This window comes from Rhynchophorus ferrugineus, unplaced genomic scaffold (genome assembly GCF_030347505.1).
Source record: "Rhynchophorus ferrugineus isolate W39M unplaced genomic scaffold, kcgeb_rfMv2 rfM4, whole genome shotgun sequence".
NCBI lineage: Eukaryota > Metazoa > Arthropoda > Insecta > Coleoptera > Curculionidae > Rhynchophorus > Rhynchophorus ferrugineus.
Window position 1 is genome coordinate 23,433,656 of NW_027472583.1, and position 24,452 is coordinate 23,458,107.

Here is a 24,452-nt window from a genome sequence, read left to right on the forward strand (position 1 = left end):
ACATAAGTAGTAGCAGAAGAAATAAAAAATAGAGTGATATCAAAATGACTTGACAAGGTAACACACCATCGAAGGAAACAAGAACTAAACGTTAAAAGGTAAATATGCTCTCTAATGAGAGTAAAATGCATTGCTTGGATATACAATTGTTAATTAGGTAGATTAAGTCTCCAGGGGGATACCACTATGTAAAAAACGCAACTCTACCTCATGGGTGGTGTGGAAAACAGTTCAATGTAATTATAATAAAACAATTCTAATCTATAAGTTATTGTGGCTGTATAATTAATTGCAGTTTAGATTATTCGATAATATATGCACTAGATGTACCATAGTGTTAAAACTAACTATCTATATTTGATAACATATTTGTTTCATTATTTTATTTAAACTAGAATTTTGTTATATCTTAAAGCCAAACTGAACTAAAACTCGTAGTTGATACGTCAACATTGCGACGTTTTGACGTTATAAATTTAGATGATGTATGTTCACACCAACTTTGGATATATTATACATGAATAAATTATATAATAGGTGCTTGAATGTATTTTTGATTAACGATATCTACTGGGATAATTTTACTGTTGTTGTTGTTGTTGAATAATTTTGAGTTTTTCAGTGTACGACGTTAATTATGGGGTATCCCAAAAAGTGCATGAAACATTTTAACCGATAAATATATATAAATATATATATATATATATATATATATATATATATATATATATATATATATATATATAACAATAACCTGGACCTTCAGCAATAATATACCCAGCCGGCTTCGAAGTGGCCTCCTCCTCTTGCGGCGATAGACAGGTTTAAACGTTACTTGAAATTTTCGCCAATGGGCCGCAGGTCTTCTGGCAACTCTCGGCCCCAATCTACATGCAGCGATTGCGTCAGCGATTTTAAATTTGACATGTAGCGCAGGCCTTGGTCTTTAAAATTACACTATGATATAGTTTATCGGGTTGAGATCTGGCGAGTTAGGAGGCCATTCTACTTTTGCCTTATGGGCCGGAACGAAACGAGTCCGGTTCGAAAGTTTAATTCACAACGCCGAGGTGCTGGTGAGTTCACGGAAGTATGACATCCTCAAGAATATAGGACGATACATTTATTGATTGATTTTGACTCTTTGACTGCGGATTTTGGCGGTGTGAGAAGATGGCTAACGTGCCGGAAGCATCAGCAGAATAGTTCCTGTTATTTTAGTGGTTATGCACTTGCTCAGCAGTGAATAAGTTCACGTCTATGAATTGGATGCGCTCCCATCGCTGAGCAGCGGCCCGACGCTTGAGTTGACTACATCTTTCGAACCATACCCGCTTGTTCTCATCTGTGAAGTTTTGCACCTTTTGAAGCTTGTACTCCTTTTTAGCTATTCAATGAACCGACGACTTGCTTATGCCAGTATCACGGATGACTTTTCTCAAGTGCTGGCGGGGCACTTTTTTCCACTTCCTGGATACCAACCATGCTTTTTGAAATGATCGATGGTACAAAAAATATTAGCATAGAGTCTAAACTTAACTCAACGATACATAAATATAAGGATAATTTGCTGCGATAACCTATAAAATATTTTTAGAATATGTTAGAAAAAAATGAATTATAAGATTTATTAAAAACCAGGCAGTATGGTTTGGTTGGAGCATAATTATAATTTGATGTATTAAGGAAGTATGAAAACTTAAAAGTTATACATTTAGTATTTGTCTCTGTCTCCTTGTCTTTACATTACTTTTATTGGTATTAGAATAGTTTGTTGTAGATGCAATTTAATACAGCAGATACAATTTCATTACCAACCGACTAACAGAAACTTTCGTGAAGATGGAATGAGATATGAGATTATGCAGGATATGTAAATCATTAGGTGATTAAAATATTTTAATATGATTAGGTCATAAATTTTCAATACATCAACAATAATCAGTCTATGTTATAGAGACATTTTATTTAAGACACATTTTTTAAGTAATTTTATTTGAAAGGTATTTTTAATGTTTTTTTTATTTAAAATTTTATTAATAACTTACAAGAACAGGTCCAAAATGACATTAATTTTGGATAATTCTAATTATATGTTGTTTTTCAAATAAGGTTGTATTTTAATAAACGATGTGATTTAAACAATGTTTTTAAAAAATTAATTTCACCGGTTAACTTAGCTCTATTTCTATATTCCTTCATGGAAACAATTTGTTGGAAATTCATTTTCTTTGAATATAAGCCATAGGAGAATAGCCACATTTAGTAAGATAGAAAGTAATGGACAAACGATTGCGATTCACGGTCTTAATACTTAAAACTGATATTCGATGGAAAGTTGATAAAACAACATTTGATAATATTTTTTTGGGTTAAATGTTCATTTAATTTTACATAGAGCAACTATTTCACATATATACACTGTGATTAATATATTTGCTTCAAAATTATATTTTTAATGAAAGTAATATATCTGATTTATTGCTTTGTGCTTTGAGCGGATGTATTTAAAAAGAAAGTACAGTGCTATAATTACTTGAAATATTACATTTTATCATCTCTAATTCATCACTTAGTATTCAAAGGGTGAGCTATTCTTATCTGTTGTTTTAGGTGTATTATACCACAGCACAATAAACATAGCTATGTTATATAACTTACCTTTTACCATTCAGGTAGTATTTCCTCCCAACAGCGCTGGATAACTCGATATAATTATTAGATTCACCATTCTCCTCAACTAAAATATTGCGCGCACCACTGGGTATTACCACGATTTCTCTGGATCTGGGTACGGAGCTTTGTTTCCTATATATTCCCTTGAAAATGTCGCACTTGGTGCCGTCTCCTTGACATATACCGCATTCATCCTCTTTAGCTGTTGAATCAACTACCCAATCACAACCGACTCTCTAATAAATATCAATTACATTAAGAATCATTTTAGGTATTATCTTTGTTTGAAGTATAGTAAATTACCTTGCAGATACCTGAGATGCATACGTCTCGAAATACAACGTTACATGGTGTACCATCAGCTGCATAATCTCCCCAAGGAACAATAATTGTTTCGTTGGCATCACTGCAGTAAAGTTGACAGGGGTCAGCTAAACGAAGGGGCGTTAGATAGAAAAGGTATATTAATTATAAAAGTTTTTTGAAGCTTACTTTGATCAAAATACGGTTGCCATTCATATTTCTTGCCTTCGTATGTTTTGTTATTGTTCCAAGAACATTGTAATGCTCTGAAAGTCGGTTGTCCTTCAGGACATGGATCATTGTTACATATTCTGTAGCGTTTACGTTCACCTGGTGTTGAGGATCAAATAAAAGTTTTCAATGATGATTTTAATTATTAATATGATGAGACTAGGAGATTCAATGACTTACCCACGCAGAATTTTCCACCATCGGTCGGTGGTGGGTGATCGCATTCTCTGCTCATAATTGACACCCCTGAGCCGCAAGTTCGCGAGCACTCGGACCAACTACTCCATTCTCCCCATCCTCCATCCACTGGTACGGGATCGTCCATGACGGGGACACATTCTAGATTTTTGCACCACTGGTAATTAAGATTATGTTATTTTTTTATTATCGCAATGCTCCTCTACTATTTTAGTTTAAATATAAGTAGTGTTGGAAATATCGACCTCCGATAAAAATATTTTACACCATATATTGATATATCGAAGAAAATAAAACATCGAATTTTTTTTGAAAAAAACACGAAAAATATCGATATTTTACAGTAAGGTACCGATATTTTAAAGAAAACATTAAAATATTGATACATCGGGCTAAGAAAAAGAATTGACATTCTCTAAAGAGCATAATTATGATTTTAAGTATTAAGGAAGTATGAAAACTTAAAAGTTATACATTTAGTATTTGTCTCTGTCTCCTTGTCTTTACATTACTTTTATTGGTATTAGAGTAGTTTGTTGTAGATGCAATTTAATACAGCAGATACAATTTCATTACCAACGAACTAACACAAAGTTTCGTGAAGATGGAATGAGATATGAGATTATGCAGGATATGTAAATCATTAAGTGATTAAAATATTTTAATATAATTAGGTCATAAACTTTCAATACATTAACAATAATCAGTTTATGTTGTAGAGACATTTTATTTAAGACACAAGTAATTTTATTTGAAAGGTATTTTTAATTTTGTTTTATTTAAAATTTGATTAATAACTTACAGGAACAGGTCCAAAATGACATTAATTTTGGATCATTCTAATTATATATGGTTTTTCAAATAAGGTCGTATTTTAATAATTGATGTGATTTAAACAATCAAGAAAACATTAAAATATTGATACATCGGGCTAAGAAAAAGAATCGACATTCTCTAAACATTTAAAAAAATAGTAATATTTTTAGTAAATCTTTAAAGTTAAGTACCGAAATGCATTAAATATTTAAAATTAAGTAGCGATTTTAATGTTTATTATAAATAATTGAATTATTACTAAAATGTTTAGGAAATATCTATCCTTTTTGAAAAAATATTAAAAGATATCGGCTAACAAATATTGATATACCGATATATCAGTAAAAAAATATTGACCTAAATTATATCGATACTGTTTTGACATCCCTAGTGCTGGTCTTGCGGAGACCGAAAATGTAGGGCGGGAACCGCAGATTCATCTACAAGGAGCGAACGGTTAGCAGTACTGATGTATTAATATCATACAATCAGATGGTATAAAGTATAAGTAATTTATTTCAAGTAGCAAGGATAAGACAAATAACATATTTGCATATTTTGTTTACGTTTAGGTTTACACAACTTAATATTTCTTTGAATTAGTAGTCAATAATTCGACTCAGATTTGAATATAATTGAAGTTTTCGGAGGAGTTTTAGAGCATATTTGCGTTTAAACATGATTGAAGCAATTTGCTGGATATTTTGGTACATTAGCAACACAGGTATGCAGCGGAAAACTTATTTGAGTATTTTCAACTGACTTCTAAGTCTTTTAAAATTCTGATGAAACGAATATAATGTGGGAAAAAAATCAGGGTGTCAGGATTTTTTGCTATGAACCTATACGATACAGCACAATGGCGTCTTTTCATAGATTTATCAAAAATGAGCCCAAAAGTAATTCTGCTTCACAACAGAGGTTTCAAAGCTTCCATTGCTGTAGGTTAATCCATATACCTCAGACCTCAAAGAAACCTAGAAACCTAAGAAACTAGAAAACCCTAGAAAAACTTGGGATTGGTTCTTTGGATAACGAACTGCTTTTACCACACTTCCTTGTTTTTTGCGTTTATGGGATAGAAGAGATCCAGCGATTCATTGCACCAAAAAGTTGTGGCCATGGAGGGAGGTTAAAGTTGCTGAAAAGAACGACCTTCAAGAAGCAATGATTCCTTCACATATATAGCTTTAAAGTTTTAAGCCCTTCCAGCACAGCAACGGTGAAGGAAGGTCTTTTCGTCGGACCTCATATTAGATAGCCCACAATTTATCACGAACATGAGTGATCGTTAAAGAGAATACCAGATTGCTTTTAAGGTGGTTATAGAGATATTAGTAGGCAATCACAATGATCGTAACTATAAACAAAGCGTCCAAAAAATTCTAAAAACATTTGGCGTTTTAGGTTAACTGATGAGTCTAAAGGCACATTTTCTCCATTCTTACTTCGACTACCATCCCAATATTTTGGGAGATGTGAGGGAATAGCAAGGTGAAAGATATTAAAAGAATTGGAAAGGAGATACCAAGAGAAATGGAGCGCATCGATGATATTAGATTACTGCTGGATGCTACAGAGGGACTATCCAGATTCTTCTCGCAAGCAAAAATACCCAAAGAGGACAGTGTGTTACTATTACTGTGTTAAAAAAAGGTTAGGTTCTCTATAGTTAGTATTCTCTTTTATTTCAATGTAGTTGATTTGTTACTCAAATTGTAAAAATATGTGTCCTCCTACTACAAAAAGGATTTTGTATTGAGCATACCTAAAAACATAGAAATTACGTCACAAAACAAAACATTTCTTAGAATTGTTCTTATAGATCTGTATAATTGTAGCTATTTTAAAAGCACATAGTGGCCTAATACTTGATCCTGTTGGTTTGGCCGAACTACCCACCCTTTCAACTTTTGGCGTGAATTACAAAAGGACGATTTTGGAATGTGGAGGTCACATTCCTCGGTACCACCTCGTGTAGTTCATATCACTCTTGTAATAAATGAATTTATCTTAATGTTTACTTGTTTATTGTATTGCCTTTATTATTCATTGTCTCAATATATTTTGTACATTTGCTTAACTGTTTAAAGAAGAGTTTTATTGTATGTGTTAAACCCGCTAGAGTATTTTCTTAATTTTTAACGATATATATACTTAATTTTGTCTATGCTTATCATAATATAAACATTGGAGACATTTTACACTTTATTACTCTTGAAATAAACTATACTGATGTTAATTTCTTAAAATACATGATTCACTTTCCAAATCCAGAACCTTTCCTCTGACGCGTTATTTTTTGTCGAAATATTTTCCAGTTTATGTATAAATATCATTAGGAAAAATACGATGTTGTGTCTGGGTATTTAAATTTATGAACCCGTTTCTTTAAACGCAGGGGACGTTCTTTGCTCCGCTAAAAAGAAATAATTTAAACGCTGGCAACGGGAAAAAATCGAAAGCACGAACCAATTATCTGATAAGTAACGACACCTTTTTATAATTGATACCAGTTTTGAACTGTTTTTGTGCCGTCTTCTTTCGCGCTTTCCATGAGCGTAAGAAGCAAAAGTTCCCGTCCAAGACCAGTAATGATGTGAAATGGTGACGGTCCGGAGGTCATTAATCAAAATATTTATGTTTATTGCAGTGTGGGCCTTCTGTGTAATTTTAAACCGGCCATTCGAAATGTTTTGAATTGCACTGAAGTTGGTCGGAATAGCGGATTAATTCGAACAAAAGCTTTTCTTTTTTACGTTTACGGTAGTTAAATATTATTTCGTCAACAATAATGAAGGTGATTTATCGCAGATGTTGGGTAGTATACAATTTCTCTCCAGTATACCATGACAAGTTAATTTGTTACTGAGATATACATTTTTAAAGGATGTACAACAGATGGTGTTATAGTGTATTAAATCACATCGCATATATTTACAACTATCTTCATGTTGAAACTTCAGTTATAGACTCTACTTTTCATTATGTGTCATTTTATTGAAGTATGAATAAACAATTCTTTCAATGCATTGAAAATATCCTAATTTGTACCAAGTAAATCGTATTTGCGGGAAGCTTTACTTTTTACCTCAATGTGAAGGAAAAATGCGACTGAAGGTCATTGAATGCTGTGTGAAGCTAATGACAACAATGCTCCATCGATTTAAACAAATGAATGGAAAAGTGGCCATTTCGATTCCGAAGGAAAAGAGCGTGCTGGACGTGCAAAAAATTAAAGATGATGGTTTGAAGAGATAACTCGATGATGATCCATGTAAGACGCAAGAAGGATATACAGAATTCCTGGGAGTAACCCAAGAAACCATTTCCAATAATGTGGGAGTGATGTTAGCGTTTGGTTTTATTTGAAATGCTTCTTCAATGGCAAAATCCTAACGGCTTTTTGCATCCTATTTATGTTGCGTATTGTTGACCATCCGGTTATGCATCAACATCAATAGTAAAGCCGAATATGCATGCATCCAAATAAATGCCCTGTGTTTGTTAGAGCCAGCTCGGTGTAGTATGTTATGAGCTGAGGTGTGGAGACCTAACGAAACTATCATTCTATTTTATTGAGAATAGTGAGTCCCACAATCACTATCGTCAATACAATTGGTGCATTCGAGCGGAGCACTGCGCGAAAAATGGCTGGAATACGAGCAATGACACTACATCATTATCTTCAGTATTACAACGCTTGACCGCAAGTTCTAAAACCAATGAAAACATGTTTTAAATTCAATGTCAATTTAAAATTTAAATTAACCCGCTGTATTCTTCATACTTTACTCCTTTCGATTACTTCTCGTGCCGGCGGAGTAATGAAAGTTTCAAATTCAAAAAAAAAAATCTTTGAAACTAATTTATAGGGATATATTACGTATTTACTTTACCCGGAATAAATGTTATTTCAGAAAACAAATGGATCTGAAAGAAAGAAATCTACTAAAATCTTACTTGTAATTAAATTTTTTAATTTAGAATCTGACTATCGTACACCATTATTATAAATCAGTATTTTCATGATTTTTTCATTACAGTCATCATGCTTATTGTATAAAATTTTAAATAGATATTGTTAAGGATTATGAAGTTTTTTTTATATTGTAAAGTTTTGAATCGAAAACGAACATATAAGTGAAGGAATTCTTAATCTACCATAAGAGGATTATATTAGTCTTTCAAACAAAAAAATGGAGACCGAAGATACCATAAATTTTGATTAGAATATTTACGATATGTGCAGGCCTTCAAAGACTAGTCATTAATTTGGGTTTTTAGATCTTTTTGAGGCGTTATTTATGTTTTTTAGGAAAATTTATATGATGTTAGGAAGCAAATGTGATAGAATTGTTATTTCTTTCTTTCCGCGGGCTTTGCCGCAGTTACTAGTATCCCGCAACAAGGGCATTTACATCAATGGCATCATTGACATGGATCAAGTGATTTATCGATTATATATATATATATATATTTGATATATTTGAAGGTTTACTTTTCCTTGTTTTCGGATTATTATTGTTTTATTATTTACTATTTATTTGACTAACTGATGTAATAATAAGTTATGTAACCATCTATAAATTGTTTGCGTACTTTATGTTTTGCACATCGCGTTCCTGGAGCTGCTGGTCTTAGTAGGCTGGTACACGTATCATTCACGGTACACCAAAGCCTCGAACAAATATCGTCCAATGGAGAACAGACCTCTGCTTCCGCTGCGCCAAACTGAAGCCTAAAATAAGAAACTTTATACTTTTGATGTAAATAAATTAGTTTTTATGTACCTGCACTGATAAGTTGCGTCATACATAGCTCCAGCCGGTAACGATGGGTACTGGTATTCCTCCGTTTCGGTGGGTGGATCTTGTAGACATTTTCCCAGTCCCTTACTGAAATGCAGATATTTTAAACATTAGTTCTTATCGATCTATTATACTTTGTACTGCGGTAGACATGACTGAGAAATTATGATTTTGTCAATATTGTAATGTTTTAATATACAGCAACGAATCTAGTGGGTTATGTAGCGCCGAAGGAAAAGTACAATTGTCACACTTGGTTCCACTACCATATTTATTACGCTCATTAGATTCTGGAATAGGAAATGATGGTTTATTCATTTCTTGGCTAACATTCAAAAATATAATAGTTGTTTTCAAATAATATAATTTGACGCGATCTGTATAATTTCTTGTCCACGCTCAAGCTTTCAACAGAATGTTAAAGAATTTTAGATGCAAGGACAAATTCATCTGTTAGTAGGAGCGTTGCTACTACTACCAGATGTAGATTATCAATTCTTGCAAATGTATTTTATTGGTTATCCGGATGCGAAGAGTGAAGCTGTTACCCAAGAACTACAAACGCTTCTACATCAGAACAACGATTTAGCCAAAATGTTTATAATATAGCATTGGATCAGATGCTATCTGACAGCTACAATATCGTCATTAGATCTGATAAAATGCGGCCTGTGACTGCGCGAGGAGGTTTTGTTCACTGAGAGTCGACAAAATGGCTATATTGTAACAAACATTTTGTGAGAGAAAAGATGGAAGTTGATTTAACGAAGTTCACCGGGTTATCTAGTATACAATAAAATTAACTAATAATCATAAAACTTCTGACATAAAGGCAGCTTTATTTGTTTAGAGATATATTTTAAAAATACTATAAATAAATAAATATTTTCATTCGATGGCAATCGAGAAATTTATATTAGAAAATAACATTGTATTATACTAATATATTATATTCATTTCGGCTAGTATTGCTTTCCTATATCAATTCTTTATTATACCAGGAATAATATCGTTATCTTAATCGTCATATTGAAGAATAATAAAAACTTAATTTAACCAAACACATTCATCATAACCTTTAATGTAAAGCATGAAAACATGTGTCCACTTGATGGTATTTCAGTCATCTCGTGTGGTGGCATTTTTTTTATCCTTCTTTTTCCATGGCATATAAATATTTTTAAATAGTTGATTTATAAACGCCCGTAAAAAATTTTGGCCCGACTGTCTAAACATTGATATTGACACATGACGGAGTAGCATTACCATAAGTTTTTGATGTGTTTGATGGGCTTTAGCGTTAGATACTTCGTTGAGATTTTATGTAGAAGATGCGAACGATTATGAGCGTTCCATGATTACTGTCTGTATTTACTGAAAAATTCAACAATGTTAAATGAAAAACTGTAACGTTATATAGAGTATTTTTTAAAATATTATATCTTATATTAGATGTGCCTATTACGATCTTAATTTACAAATGAATTTATTATTGCTGTTCTGGTGTACTTGCTTTAATAATTAAAATTAAACTAATGTGCTTAAGCCAAAGTTAAGAATACACTTATACACTAAACAAGATCGTGTATTTTGGTTCGCGTCAATCTCCTAATTTTTTGTCCAGTAGCTGTATTGTGTCCACGTTGTTGTGATTTAACAACTTTATTTCATCGTTAAAGGCGAAATCATGGATCACTTCGTGTATTCATTTCATTTTGATGTTATCATTCAGCTATTCGTATAACATTGTTTTGTGTCCGGTGGATTATTAGTCGGTTTGATGCTTTAGTGCAACATCATATATGTACCCCATAGGTCCAAATTGGCTTCATGATTGACTTATTAATCAATCTCTTTGATTTTAAGTCAAGTTGAGAGTATCATCCGACTAACCAGCACAGTTGCTTGACTTTGAGTCTAATCTACTCTGCTTTTTGTCTAACATGATGTTTCCAGTTACTACCATCGAGATATATTCGGAGATATTTAGCTGATTCGGGCATCTGTCTAGTGATATAATTAGGTTTTTGTCATTTCGCTGTAACGCAAAATTAACATGGACAGATTTGGAATTATTTAGCTCTATTTTCCAGTCTCCAGTCCATTTGTAGATCTTGTTGACTGCTACTTGTATTTTTTTACACAGTATTAGACAGAGGTACATCTTTTGCAATGATAACTGTAACTAGTAGGCAAATATTCCAAATACTGTCTCTTTTGTTTTTGGGATTGGAGTATAGAGCAGATATAGAAATGGTTCCAAGTCACTACCCTGTGGCACTTCAGCCGAAATAGATTTGGATGTTGAGAATGTCCCTTCATGTAAGGCTTTAAATTTTCTCTCAAAAAATATGACTCCAGCAGTCGACATGTAGAGAAATATTAAAGTCATCAAGATCAGCAGTTGGGTAGACAGTTGTTTGCATTGATTCTTCTTGTTTGTAACAATAGCTGATTAATGTACATGTAGATACCTAATATTTTGAAAAATAATAATGTTCATACAATATCACGATAAAATAACAAAACGAATAAAAATAACTGCTCAGTGTTTATAATACTATAAATTGATGGGCTGTGTATTAGATTAATTAATTTATTATTGTGACATGTTCGCACTTCCATAAACAAGTAGCAATTAATAAAAAAAATCTGCGAATCACAAACAACTAAATCTATCATAACAACGAATATCTTTGCGACGTCAACCAGCTGCGATTGGAGTGGCGTAGCCGTGGTACAACATCCTCGGGCGGATGTTTTAATTCATAATAAGACGTTTTGTGTTCTAGCCGAGTTGTGCATTACATACGTAACAGCCGGGAGGGGATGGTAGCTGGCGGATACGCGAAGAAGAGATATGAGATCAGGCCAGCTGACAGTGTTCGTAACGCGACCCCCTATTGTTTACGTAAATGACATAATGTTTGTTGATAGAACAGGCGTCTCCGAAAGAGTCGACCCCTATTTTATTTGCTGAAGGACGAGCTGTATTTACCAAAATCACATGTTTCATGTTTGAGAAGTTATCTTCTAACAAGATATATGTAAAATTATAAAAGATATTGGAAGCCCAAATAAGTTGACATTGTAGACAATAGGAATATTGTTGGATATTAAGTTATTTAGACAATGGTTTTCAGATATTTCAGGAAGTTAGTAGAGTCAATTAACCCCCCTCTGTCAAATAACTCAGTACTTCTGGAGATATTGTTTGTAAACAAAGTTTTATACCATATAAAGGTTTATTATATAATTTAAGAAAATTTAAGTTATCAATGTTCTAATGCTTAAAGTGCCTAGTGGCAAAAATTAATATAGGCGCTTATTACAAAAGTATGCACGGTTTTGGACCTGAACAACAAAAAGATGTTTATAAGGTTAATTAGGGTTTTTAAGTTTTTAAAATTGGTTCTAGTTTCGAAATATTCAATAAATTTGAAGTGAAAGTGAAAGTGAAGCAAGGAACACCTTCTTTTGTCCTGGCTTATAATTGATACGACACATCTTTTTCACGTTATGATTATCATCTCTACGTCTGTCTCACAGGCACAAAAAACAGTAAAATTTCGTAATTCCAGATTGCATCCCAATCAATAGACCAATAGCCAATACAAAAACCAATTCCAAATAATGTTTAACTAGAACACGAAAAACTGAAAAAGGCACACGTGATTGGAGATCAGTTCAAATAATCATTCTCATCTGCTCGGGTCCAAAAGTTGACTTGAATTTGTAAACTTGTGTTATTATCGATAGAGCCATAAATTATTGCTTTGGCATTTACGATGAATTTCATTATATACATGATCTAAAATCAGGTAATATAGTGGGCTTGCTAAGACAAATTCTACATATGACATATTCTAAAATATGTCAAATGTATAAAATTCTAAAGTAATAACTATTAATCTAATAGGAAATCAATCAATATGACTATATTCTGACAAAAATAACACGCGAATTAATTGAAATTCTTTAAAAATGTTCATTTTTAATGAAAAAGATAGATATTATTCTGGGTACCAAAAAAAGTTTTCAGAAGGACATCTGAGATACAAACTCAACCATCACGGAAGATTGTTATATATTGCAATTGAACGTTTGGGACAAGAATGATTTTTGTACAGTAGTTCCAGCATGTCTCCACTTATTTTCATTAAAATAAAATAGTTTTCAAATAAAATAGACTTTTTTATTTTAAAGACTGTATTTTTAATAATTGAAGCAGTCGGAAGAATTCCGGGGATCTCGTAATGCTGTTCTCCTTTGAATGCAATTAACCGGTATCGACTTGCTTATAAAAAATTATTTGTCAAGGAAAGAAAACAGGTTGATGTTGGATTGAAAGTCATTTCACAGTTAATCACAGTTAAGGCATATCTTGGCATAGTGGATACGTAAAAATACCACAGTTTAAGTTGTAAGATAACCAAAGGTGGATTAAAGGTACTCAAATCAGTTAGACATGGTCTTTATTTCACTAGTTTCACTCTTCTATTGCCATTTATTTTCATTATGACAAAATAGTTTTCAGGTAAAATAAAAGTTTTAGTTTTAAACTCCTTTCTTTTTCAAAGCACTTCTTAGTCTACTCTTTTGATCCCGAATCATAGTGCTAAACCCAAGTCTCAGTCATAGTGATGAAACCTTTTTAAATTAAATTAAATTTATTGCTTAATTAAGTTTTTATATTAAGTTGCTGCATTTTAGTTTCTATTATTGCTGAATAATGAACTTAGTATTTAACATTAAATAACCTAGCATTTAACATTAATAATGCAATAATTTTTAGAAGACTTCTTAAATAAAGCAGTACATTTTATATATATTTTTTATTGAAATGCTTTCAATTTTGGTTTAGAACGTAAAATAAAATTAGGTGACAATGAGTTATTATCAAAAACAGATTATCATTAACAAAATTACTGAAACAGGGTTACACGAAAAACTCTTTAATATAAAGTTCAAATTTTGTCTTTGACGACCTAACTTAATTTATGTATTTATTCATTTCGATATCAGACTTTCGCAATGATTTGAATCCAAGTCCAAGAAAAGGTTCATCTGAACTAACGCAGACAGGCGTTGGTCCTAATTAACAATTATTTAAATGGAGTTGTCCATATCTTATCTTTTGTGGTTCAGGGATGTAAAAATATGTATGCCCTAATTCATTATGATGACTGCTTAATACTTTAGATTTTTGAACAATTTTTGGTTAATGTAGTTTTGTTTTTCCTCTCTACTATTTTTGGTACTTTTCTTTCAAAATATATCTGATTTTCATTTGTTTCAATTGGTGATAGACGGTCTGGTTGAGCAGCAGTTTTGCTTTAGCAAAACTTCAAAAATAGACCTCAATAATTAATAATGCTTCAATAAGTTTGATAAGTATCTACCCGTCAAACAGATAACTAAAATTCCATGCCATCTTAAGATACCGCGTAAGAAAAACCTTCTAGTGCTACTTCAAAAATGATTTTGAGTTTCGATTCATCATTATAAATAAGACTCGGATCTACTATTGCGGTAATGAATCAAAACCTAGATTATCCGGCCATTTGTTTTTTGACTATCTGAATGGCGAACTACGGAGATGGGTTCGTGAGTTTTCTAATAAACTCTCAGTGACGTTTTGTATGACCGTTGAACAAATTACCTCTTCTTTCGTAGTAATTGTTATTTTGTAAACCCTTTCTCATATAATGACTTAGCATAGCATACGTTTTTAACAATCACATGAACACTTTTTGAAAACCAAATGCGGAATTTATACGATTAGTGAACTGTTAAAAAGCTGAAAACAATTTTTTTTATTGCTCATTCTTAATTGTGCAAATATTGAAAAGTTAAAATCTTGCGTAAAGTTCGAAATACCCTTTAAAATCTCAATTAATATCAGGCCAATGTTATTAATCGACAAATTTAAATAATAGTCCCTTCTTTGAGGTTTGAGGTCATAGTTTCAGGTTAAGTCCTTACAATTTATTACAATACAGTTGATCTTCCTTTGCTGACATAGCGAGCAAAATTATTTCCTGAAACATCTGGGTGCTGATTAAGTCTAAAATCTAAAGCCGGCAAGGTTTTAGAAGCTTATTTTCAACCGGCTTTATGTTCTAACAGTGTGAGTGATTTACAGTAACAGTGATTTACTCAGCCACGAGCTTTACTTATCGAAATAACGAATGCATTCTAATCGTAGGTGCGATTCGAAATTTGTTGCCAAGTTGCCAATTTATAATATATGACCAAATATATGTTGCGAATATTTTACCATTTATAGGAAAGGCTTTCATGTATTTTATTCAAGTATAGTTTGAATATGCTATGGAAAAACTTGCCTACTAGGAATTCACTGTATCATTTCTGGCAATTTGAAGTAATACCCCCGATCTAAAAATTCCAATAAATTTTTTTTCGTCTTTCAAAACTCTTTTACAGTGTTTCCTTAAAGTGATTTTTCAATATCTAAATTATTTTCGGAGATATAGTTTCAAGTTTTATAGCTTTTACTGTAGCGGCCTCTAACTGCTGCTGGTAACAAACCCGAAGTTTTTGTATTCTTTTAATTAGATTTTTAAATAAAGAAAATAATTCTGTAAAAAGTAATTCTATTTTTACTTCGATACAACAGAAAAATTGTACAGAGAGGACTCTCGTCAAATTTCAGTATGACTTGAAATACCATGTCAACCATCTCGAAAAGCTAGTTTAGAGAAAAACGCGTTTATGTTTTCTATTTAGATGCCGTGTCACTAAAATAACTATATTTCTAAAAATAAGTTAACTCTTAAAAATAAATATAAATATATATAAAAATTTATTAAAAAGTAATCTCCTAATGGATGGCTTTGAAGTCACGAATCTCTAGCATTACTTCTTACTTCAGCAAAATTATATCATAGCGTGTTTTAAAGACATTCTGCATAATTATAAAGACTTGCTACTATAGCTTTTTGCCACTTGCGTCGTGTTTTGCTTTTTACTTTTGAAAAGAGATAAATGCAGCACAGGCTCATCAAGAAATGTATGTAAAGATGAATCTTGAACCTCAACTAATCGTTAAAAATGTCGATGAAATATATGGCATGTAAACGTATCAATCCGTTAATATATCGATATAAACTAGAGAACTAAACATCGACTATAAAATAATTTTGAACCATTTACACTGAAAATTGAATAAAAGTCTTGATACATGGGTTTGATTGACAGGGAAAAATGAGTGAACCTAATTTCGATTAGTAAGTCTCAGAAGAAATTAAAAAATTGAGTCATTTTTGAAACGGATTTTTACAGGCAATGAATATTAGATCACGTGTTGTAATAATGTTCGATAATTTTAGCAGCTCGGATAAACTTGATAAGGTGGGATTGAAGTTAGCCCTCAAAAAAAATCCCTTATTGATAAATGATATAACGAAAGCCTCAAAGGAGCTTTGTGAAAATTCCTTGGTTCAACTTCTCACAGAAGTTCTACAGTGACTTATGAATCATTAGTTATGGTGTGATGAATTATGGTTTTACTAAAAAAGTGACAAAATGTACATATTGTATTGTTAGCGCAACACCTATCAATATACGCACAAAACATATTTGTAAGAATTAATAATCGGCATCTGGTAGTAGTAATAGCACTACTAGTAAGTGATAATTTTTTCGTTGCATCTGCAATTGTTTAATATTTTATTAACTTATAAGCACATTACCAAAAATCATTTATGATATAATACCTTGAAAGTAGATATGAAATTGTTCTGTACATGATGATTGATTGTTCCTGCATCACAGTTTCATTGTGTCGTGCTTGGTGTTGTTGTATTTGATGTGCACGAACTCGTTGCATTCTAAGCCTATGTACCTCATTCTCAGTCACTCTCCAACGTAATTGTTTTAGATGTTATAGACGATAAGGTTATTATAATTATCTGTTACTCGCTGGTCATCAGTGGTGTTGAAACTTGAGGTAGCATAGGGTCTCTTCAGACAATACTGTGCCGCAATAACTTATCTCTTTGTACTTTCTATATTTTATAATGTCAGTAAGTAGCGATCACATCATGTAACCATCACTATTTCATCCTACCTCCATTCACCAAGCCATAATCCTCAAAAGTAAAGAAAGTTTTCGCGCATTGAATTTGTAATTAAGTAACAATAAATGAGAAATGTATTTGCAAAGTACGCTTTACTGTAAAAAAGCAAAAAAAAATGTTTTGTGGACCGTAATTAAAAAACGATGTGAAACTACCGTTAGCACTTATAACATATATTACATATACGCAATTATCTTTATCTTTGAATCGATATACCTATCAAAAAATACATGCGTTCGGGTGAAATAAAAATATTTTGAAGAAAAAAATTGAACCGGCTTCAAAAAATAAATAAGGAACTCACTAAAAATTAAAATATAATCAAACTTGGATTTTTAGCACAAAAAAATTATAATAAAATATGTGATTAATAATCGCTGCAATGACTAAATAAATAAACAAAAACCTTATTTAACCTATCTACTTACACGTATTTTATATTCTACTATATACGCACAATTTAGCTTAATACCTACCTAAACATATTTATCTATTTACAATATTATTTTAACTACTACTAACTGATTACTTTGAAGTCGGTACCGAAACTAAACAGTTATATTATTTTAGATTTGTTTTGTTGGCAATTTAATTTTTGTATATGTCACAATATTATATTATTATTTTTGTATTGTTTGGGCCTCATATTTTCTTATAAAATATTTTTTTTTGTGTGTTAAAAATGTAAGTTTGATTATATTTTAATTTTTAGTGTGTTCCTTATTTGTTTTTTATGTCGGTTCAATTTTTTTGTTAAAATATTTTATTTTTCCCTTTTTAGTGTTAGATATTTACTCGATAAGTTATGCAGTTATTTTATTTAATATTTCAATGGGAAGGCCAAGTAAAGGCACAGCCTGCATGAAAAGAAATAGGAATAAAGAAACAGTGATTGAAATAAAGAAGCGCTTCAGGTCCCGGGGTCCGATACCTAGCCTAGGTGATTTAACAAATATTCTACTAAACTAGAATAACAAAAAGCTACTATCCCCGCCAGGAACCGAACCCGCGACCTCTGTTTGGGAACTATTCGCTCTAATCATCAAACCATAGACTTCATCAAACCATTAACAACTGCTTGTTAAGAGTTTTTCTACGCGGATTTATATACGATAGTTAGTGCTTCAAAAGCAAACTGGCTTTTGCACTGAATGACTTCCGATTTTCCGTCACATCGGCTCAGCAATAACATTATACCCAAATATTTGATTATATTAGATAAAAAATATTTGAAATCTTTGTACGTGCCTTTGAAACTTTTGGTTTTCGCTAGATTTATCCCCTTTCTCTCCCCATATCCTGACTTGGTTCCAATGGAACTATCTTGAAAGTGCAGTCTTTCGAATAAAAGAAGAATATTGAAAATGGGTCCACAATTAACGGAGATATCGGCGAACATACATTAAAAGAATATGTATATACAGCCGAACATAGAACCTCCTCCGCTTTCCAAGTCGGATAATAAATCATAGTAATCGCGATTTGATAGCTGTAGCCGGTAGTTTTAATCAGTGTTCAACGGTTTTAGTCACAAAATACATTTCTGAAGACACCTATAAATATTTGAGAACCAATAACAATGTTGGTTCATTGTGACAGTGAAACTTTTGATGGCAGTAACAGTGGTATTTTGTGTGGGAAACCAAATTCTTGTTTTCACTATTTCGCGATTATTTCATATTGTGGGATCATATTGTAGCGACCTTGAGGCATGTCGATTTTATATCTTGGAATAACGGTCTACAAAATACCCAGAAATATAATCCCAGATGTTGAACACGGGCGGGGTGCCAGCAGCGCCAACTAGAACCCGAGAACGAATAGCTGGCGGCAACCCCGAGACGTTTATCTGGGATGTTTGAAGGGTGTTTCGGTCATTCAGTGCTCAACCCTAGTTTGGTTTAGACGTACCACCATCGACTGCCCAAGCCTCGTCTCCAGGTAACACCGCTGCCATCCGTTTTATCTAATTGTATTTTTCACATTTTTTATATTGCCAATAAATAACGGTCACATATGTATACACCACTGTTTCATTTCGTTTTACCTCCATTCACCGAGCCACATCATTTACCCTAAAATATATAGTGGGGCAAAAGCCCCGCAATCATTTTGATATGACACTAAGGTGAAGCAAAAGTCACGCTACCATTTTGAATGTGCGCGATCTTGCTTATTTGACATTTAGCTCAGTTTTGTTTTAACCATTGTGTTGTGTAGACGACCAAAATTTAATAAGGGTAAATATACGCCACAAGAACGAGCAGAAATAGTGACAATATTTTTTGAAAATAATCGTTCCAATGGTAGCTGGACTTTTGTTCCACCCTATATAAACCTTCCCTGGATTTCGAAAAATATTATTATTAAATCAAAATTAGTCAAATCGGCCAAGCCGTTCCCGAGTTTTTGGCGAGACTAATGAACGGTAATGTTGTTGTTTATATAGAAGATCTCTCTATCGGACTATGGCAAAAACTCATAGCGTATTTGTGATATTCATTGCAATACAATTATACTTAATATCATCTCATTCATTACATTTAATTTAACGTTAAAAACCCATCTGTGGTTTACTAGGGTTACACTTTATTATAAGTTGCAACAATGTATTTATCTTCCATAAACCTAATCCTTCGACGGAACAATTCGGCAGCTTCGGCCGGCGATTTTCGTCAGACTAAGACCGTAATAAAACGACGTCTAAAATTAAGATCGTGACAAAAAGTTTAATAAAAATTTACGATCTCTTTTACATGGATGGTTATGTCGTAAAAGCCAATTTTTGCGATATATTCCACACGACCGGATAATACTAGAAAATAAGAAAAAAGTTCACGTTGCTCGCAAACTTTTGACCTCACCTTAAGGTTTACAATATCGTATTCGATGGTTGGCTACAACTCAAGTAAACACACACACACACACACATTATATTTGTATTAATATATATATACTTTATAGGTTAATTTAAATGATACATAATAAATACCAAAATTTAATGATAACAGAAATAGAGAATAAAATTATTTTTGTTGTGCTTGAAGCAGTCAAGTCATTAATGACGTTTGTCCATCAAGAATAGTAGCAAAAATTGTAGTAACTAATAATTAGACATTTATTTTAAACATTACATATTTTGGTAATGATTTAAATTTTATTTTATAGCTAGGATGTAGGTAGAATATTTTGAGAGTTAAAGTCGAAAAATGTGATATTCAGAGAATCAAAGAAGAAGAAATTAGACAGCATTTTGCTAAGATGTAAAAACAGTGTCCAGTGATACTATAAAATAGTTAAATTTCTTAACAAAAGTAGACCTGCATGAAATAAACAAAATTTAAAACTATCAACGACACCCTAATGATCTAATGGCAAGGAAAATACAATGCATTATTATATAGGAGTATAGGTAAACAAATTATTGTTTTGTAAAAATAATGATGTATTAACTGAGATTTCTTCCAGCTTGTAAAGTACGATTATCCATTCGTTTTTGGCTACTAAATGTACAATGTACGTTAATCGAAAGCTCGAGGTAGTCAATTCATTAATGGGGTGTGTGGATCAGGTATAGTAGCGATAATATTTGGAGATTTTTAGGAAAATTTTACTGCTTTCATATATAGTGCTGGCCTTTTCGTTTGGTATTAACTATATTGGCCGTGTTTGATCTAAACGATTTTGGTCTTTTTTATGGTAATGTTTATTTATATGGTTCTTGGAGTTCTAGTTAATTGTTCAAATATGTAAATTTATTTACATAAGGTGTTTTTATAATTTTTATTGTTTCATTTTGTTCAATAATATTTTAAATAAAATATGTTATTTCAAAAAAATGTCAAAGTTTATTTCCCTAATTATATATAGTTTAAACTTTAAATCAATTCAATGTAATCAAATGTATATTCGATATTAAATCTAATACTAACGATAAAATAAGTAAATTAAGCTATAAATGGAGCTATAAACCGGAGATGGTTGTGGAGTAACGTATCCTAACAAGTGCGAGGTGCCAGCAACGTCAACTAGTAAACGATTACGAAAATTTGGCAACCCTCAGAAGTTGATTTCAGATACTTTTGAAGGGTAGTTTGAATTATTCAGTTACGGATCATAGTTCAGTTCGGACGTTATTATAGACTGCCCAAGCCTCGTCTTCTGGTAACGCCACTGTTTCATTTCATATTATCTCCATTCACCGAGCCATGTATTATCCCAAAGAGACAAAGGCAACATTTTACTAAAAGATTAACACAAGTTTGTGTACTCAAGTACGAGTTTTATACAAGTAACGTAGTATCATAGAAAAAGTTATGTTTGGAAGGGGATCTTAAATGACCTCCTGACCATGTTTGTATATGCTTGAGAAACATCAGAGGTTCGGATGTATAAAAGCAGGCATAAATGATACCTTCCACTAGATATTTTGTATTTTTGTTTATAATTTTGAGATATTTTATAGCATTTATTAATTTTAGTTGTTTTTGATATATTATGCAGCTTTTACTAAGACACTATTGCTTATTAGAAATATATTATATTGAAGTATGCTAAGTGTTTTTGTGAAAGTTAGGAACCAACCAAATTTAACACCATTTTTGCAAGAGTTACGGTAAATTATTTATATATGGTATCCGATATCATTACATTACATTTATTCTATTATATATTTTTATATTAAGTTATCTTAGTTATTATATTGTTTTGTAAGTAAGATTAATAATGTTGTTTATAGTTTATTTATTTTATTATTTTGATTATAAATATTAGGTGGAAAATTAAAAATTCTGTTTTATAAATATTTATAGACATTTTTTAAACATTTCTAATGCGAAGAGACATGTGAGTTGCGTATCCATTCAATTTTTATTTTATTTTTGTAGATTGGATTTAATTCTGTAACAAGTTCATTATATTTTAGGCACAATTGGCCCTGCGAAACTAATAGTTCAGATAAATATGACTCGATGTACTTTATGTTAGGGTTAATCTAACAGTTACATAAATATCACCTTTTTTAATTTCATCGGTCACTGCATGTGTTTATCCTAAGTAACGGGGCGACTTATGTCACTAAGTACGTATTTATAGTTTAAATTTCATTGGACTGTATATTAACTGACTGGGTGAGATAAGAGGCTTGTTAGTTTCTCTCGGAATATATTTATGTCCACTGAAAATATGCCGTCCCTTTTAAAAGGTCAAGACCCAGATATCTAGTCAGTGCTTAGGTGGTCTGCAGCAATGCGGAGTATGGTTTTTCAGTCTTTATATCGTTTAAGTGGTCTTATTCATTCTGCTTTTATATTCCGATCGGGATTAGTTAGTGGACATTCCACCATACCCGAGATGTTTTCATTTTTATCCATGGCGATGATATTTTAGATAATCGATTTTAATTTAGGTTTTGTATGAAGGAAGTATATGTAAATATAATTTATACCACATATTTTTCATCATCTTGAACAGTTTTTATGTGAGTTTTTTATGATAAATTACCATTACACATTGTTTTTTCCATTTTTTCTGGTAATATTATTCACAGAATTCAGGTTGAAAAAATCATGTTTTTATGGGTGTTTTAGCTGCTTGCTGCTTAGGTAGCTATTCAATTTACTGATTTTTTTTTCTGGTTTATATTTTCTCTAGTCATTTTGTTTCATTAATAAATACTATTCTACCATAATATGTATTTTAATTTTATTCGACATCACTGAATTGCCCTAAAATGGTGATTGCGGCGTAATTCTTCCTCAAATGAAATATGAACACTTTTAAAGTATTATATGATAACTAATCATAAAGTTATTTTTGCGCGTTAACATAATTACTTTCACCAGTATTCTCTAGGTTTACATTCAAACAAAATCAATTAAGTTTTTGCACATCTGCCACGTTTTTTTCCTTTATGCACATTGTCAACAAGTTCGTTTCAGGCATAACTAAACATTATCCTTTATTCACTTAAGTCATCTTTAATTATATTATTTAAGCTCATTCTCAGCCTAGTTTATCAAACCACATTCATTATAACCTTTGAACTAAATAAGCAAAATTAAAACTGTAAAAGCCTCAGTCGTGCTGAAAAAAATGTTTTTATATTAGGAATGTCACACATTATAAATATAATTATTATTATTTAACTTGATTGTTCAAAATTATTTCACGGTACTTTTATGTAATGTAAATGAGAAATCATCACATATTTTAACTTATTTGTTTGATAAACGTGGTATAAATAAATTCAAATATACTCTGTATATTATCTATACCCTACTTTTATTTTTGAAGTTATTTCCTAATATTCTTAAAACCTACTAAATAGACTAGATTATTGCTTTGGAGAAGCGATAGCCTATTTTTAAACGATATTCATCTATGTCTGTGTGTTGAAAGACCGGATGTCTATCTTGGACACTAACAGTTTTCAAAGGATGTTCTGCGCCAAAAAGGAGTTTTTCGTAACAGTCTGTTATAGATAAGTGGCCTTAAGTATAATCTTCCAGATTTTTTATTATTTCCTTTAATACCGGGGAATAATTTTATTTCAGCGATCATAATATCCTTGCTGTTTATAACCAATTTCAATGTGGAGAAAAAATGTCATTTGAAACAACTTGACCTTCGACTTATTTAAACATAAACTTTCTTCATAGAAAACAAATATATTTGGAAATAAATTGCGTAGTGTGTATCTTTGGCTTATTGAATGAATACAAGAACTGCAATGCTAGGAGTGCAGTAGTTTTATCAGATAATAATCTGATTCTTGGGAGTTCATTCACCATTAATCGTTTGTCGATACGAAGAATTCTACAAAAAGGTCAATAAAAATGCCTATGATGAACCTGTAATTGAGATGGTTTTTTTTAGCTCAAAAGGAATATTGTCAAGTACGAGTTATCAGTTTTTCTTTAAGGAACCTTAGAATTACCTAATAACTTAATAACTTAATAATAATTACTAAACAAGAATCTGTCGCCGCTATGGGTTCCTCCATAGCTCTTTTATTAATTAACATCTTCCTAGGACATCCTGAAAACAAGACACTAGCCAATTTTCTACCTAATGTATGTATGTAGGGGAGGATAGCTTCATTAATGGGTATCATGGAATGAACAAATTCAACCAATTCCTGATTCTCCTAAAGTTTCAACAATCAAACCGAATATAAAGGTCAAAATTGATAGAAGAGTCCAGTTTTAAAGAAACAGCACACCATTCCAAAAATTACCCGTCTCGTATTCCTTAATTGATAGGGCTTTCATTACATCCGGATCAGACTCGGCAGAGAATGAACGTTCATAATGAG

General features: G+C 31.8%; 1 protein-coding gene across 5 annotated transcripts in view; it reads right to left on the reverse strand.

Moving 5' to 3' along the window:
* The window catches only part of AdamTS-B (ADAM metallopeptidase with thrombospondin type 1 motif B), a 179,360-nt gene that overhangs the window by 8,853 nt on the left and 146,055 nt on the right, over positions 1-24,452 (reverse strand). For all 5 annotated transcript variants that reach the window (XM_076403490.1, XM_076403491.1, XM_076403492.1 and 2 more), the window contains exons 9-14: positions 9,018-9,122; positions 8,827-8,965; positions 3,391-3,565; positions 3,169-3,309; positions 2,980-3,107; positions 2,662-2,912 (exon numbers count right to left, since the gene is read on the reverse strand). In XM_076403490.1, coding sequence (XP_076259605.1) covers positions 2,662-2,912; positions 2,980-3,107; positions 3,169-3,309; positions 3,391-3,565; positions 8,827-8,965; positions 9,018-9,122 — 939 coding nt within the window. The remainder of the gene's footprint in view (positions 1-2,661; positions 2,913-2,979; positions 3,108-3,168; positions 3,310-3,390; positions 3,566-8,826; positions 8,966-9,017; positions 9,123-24,452) is intronic.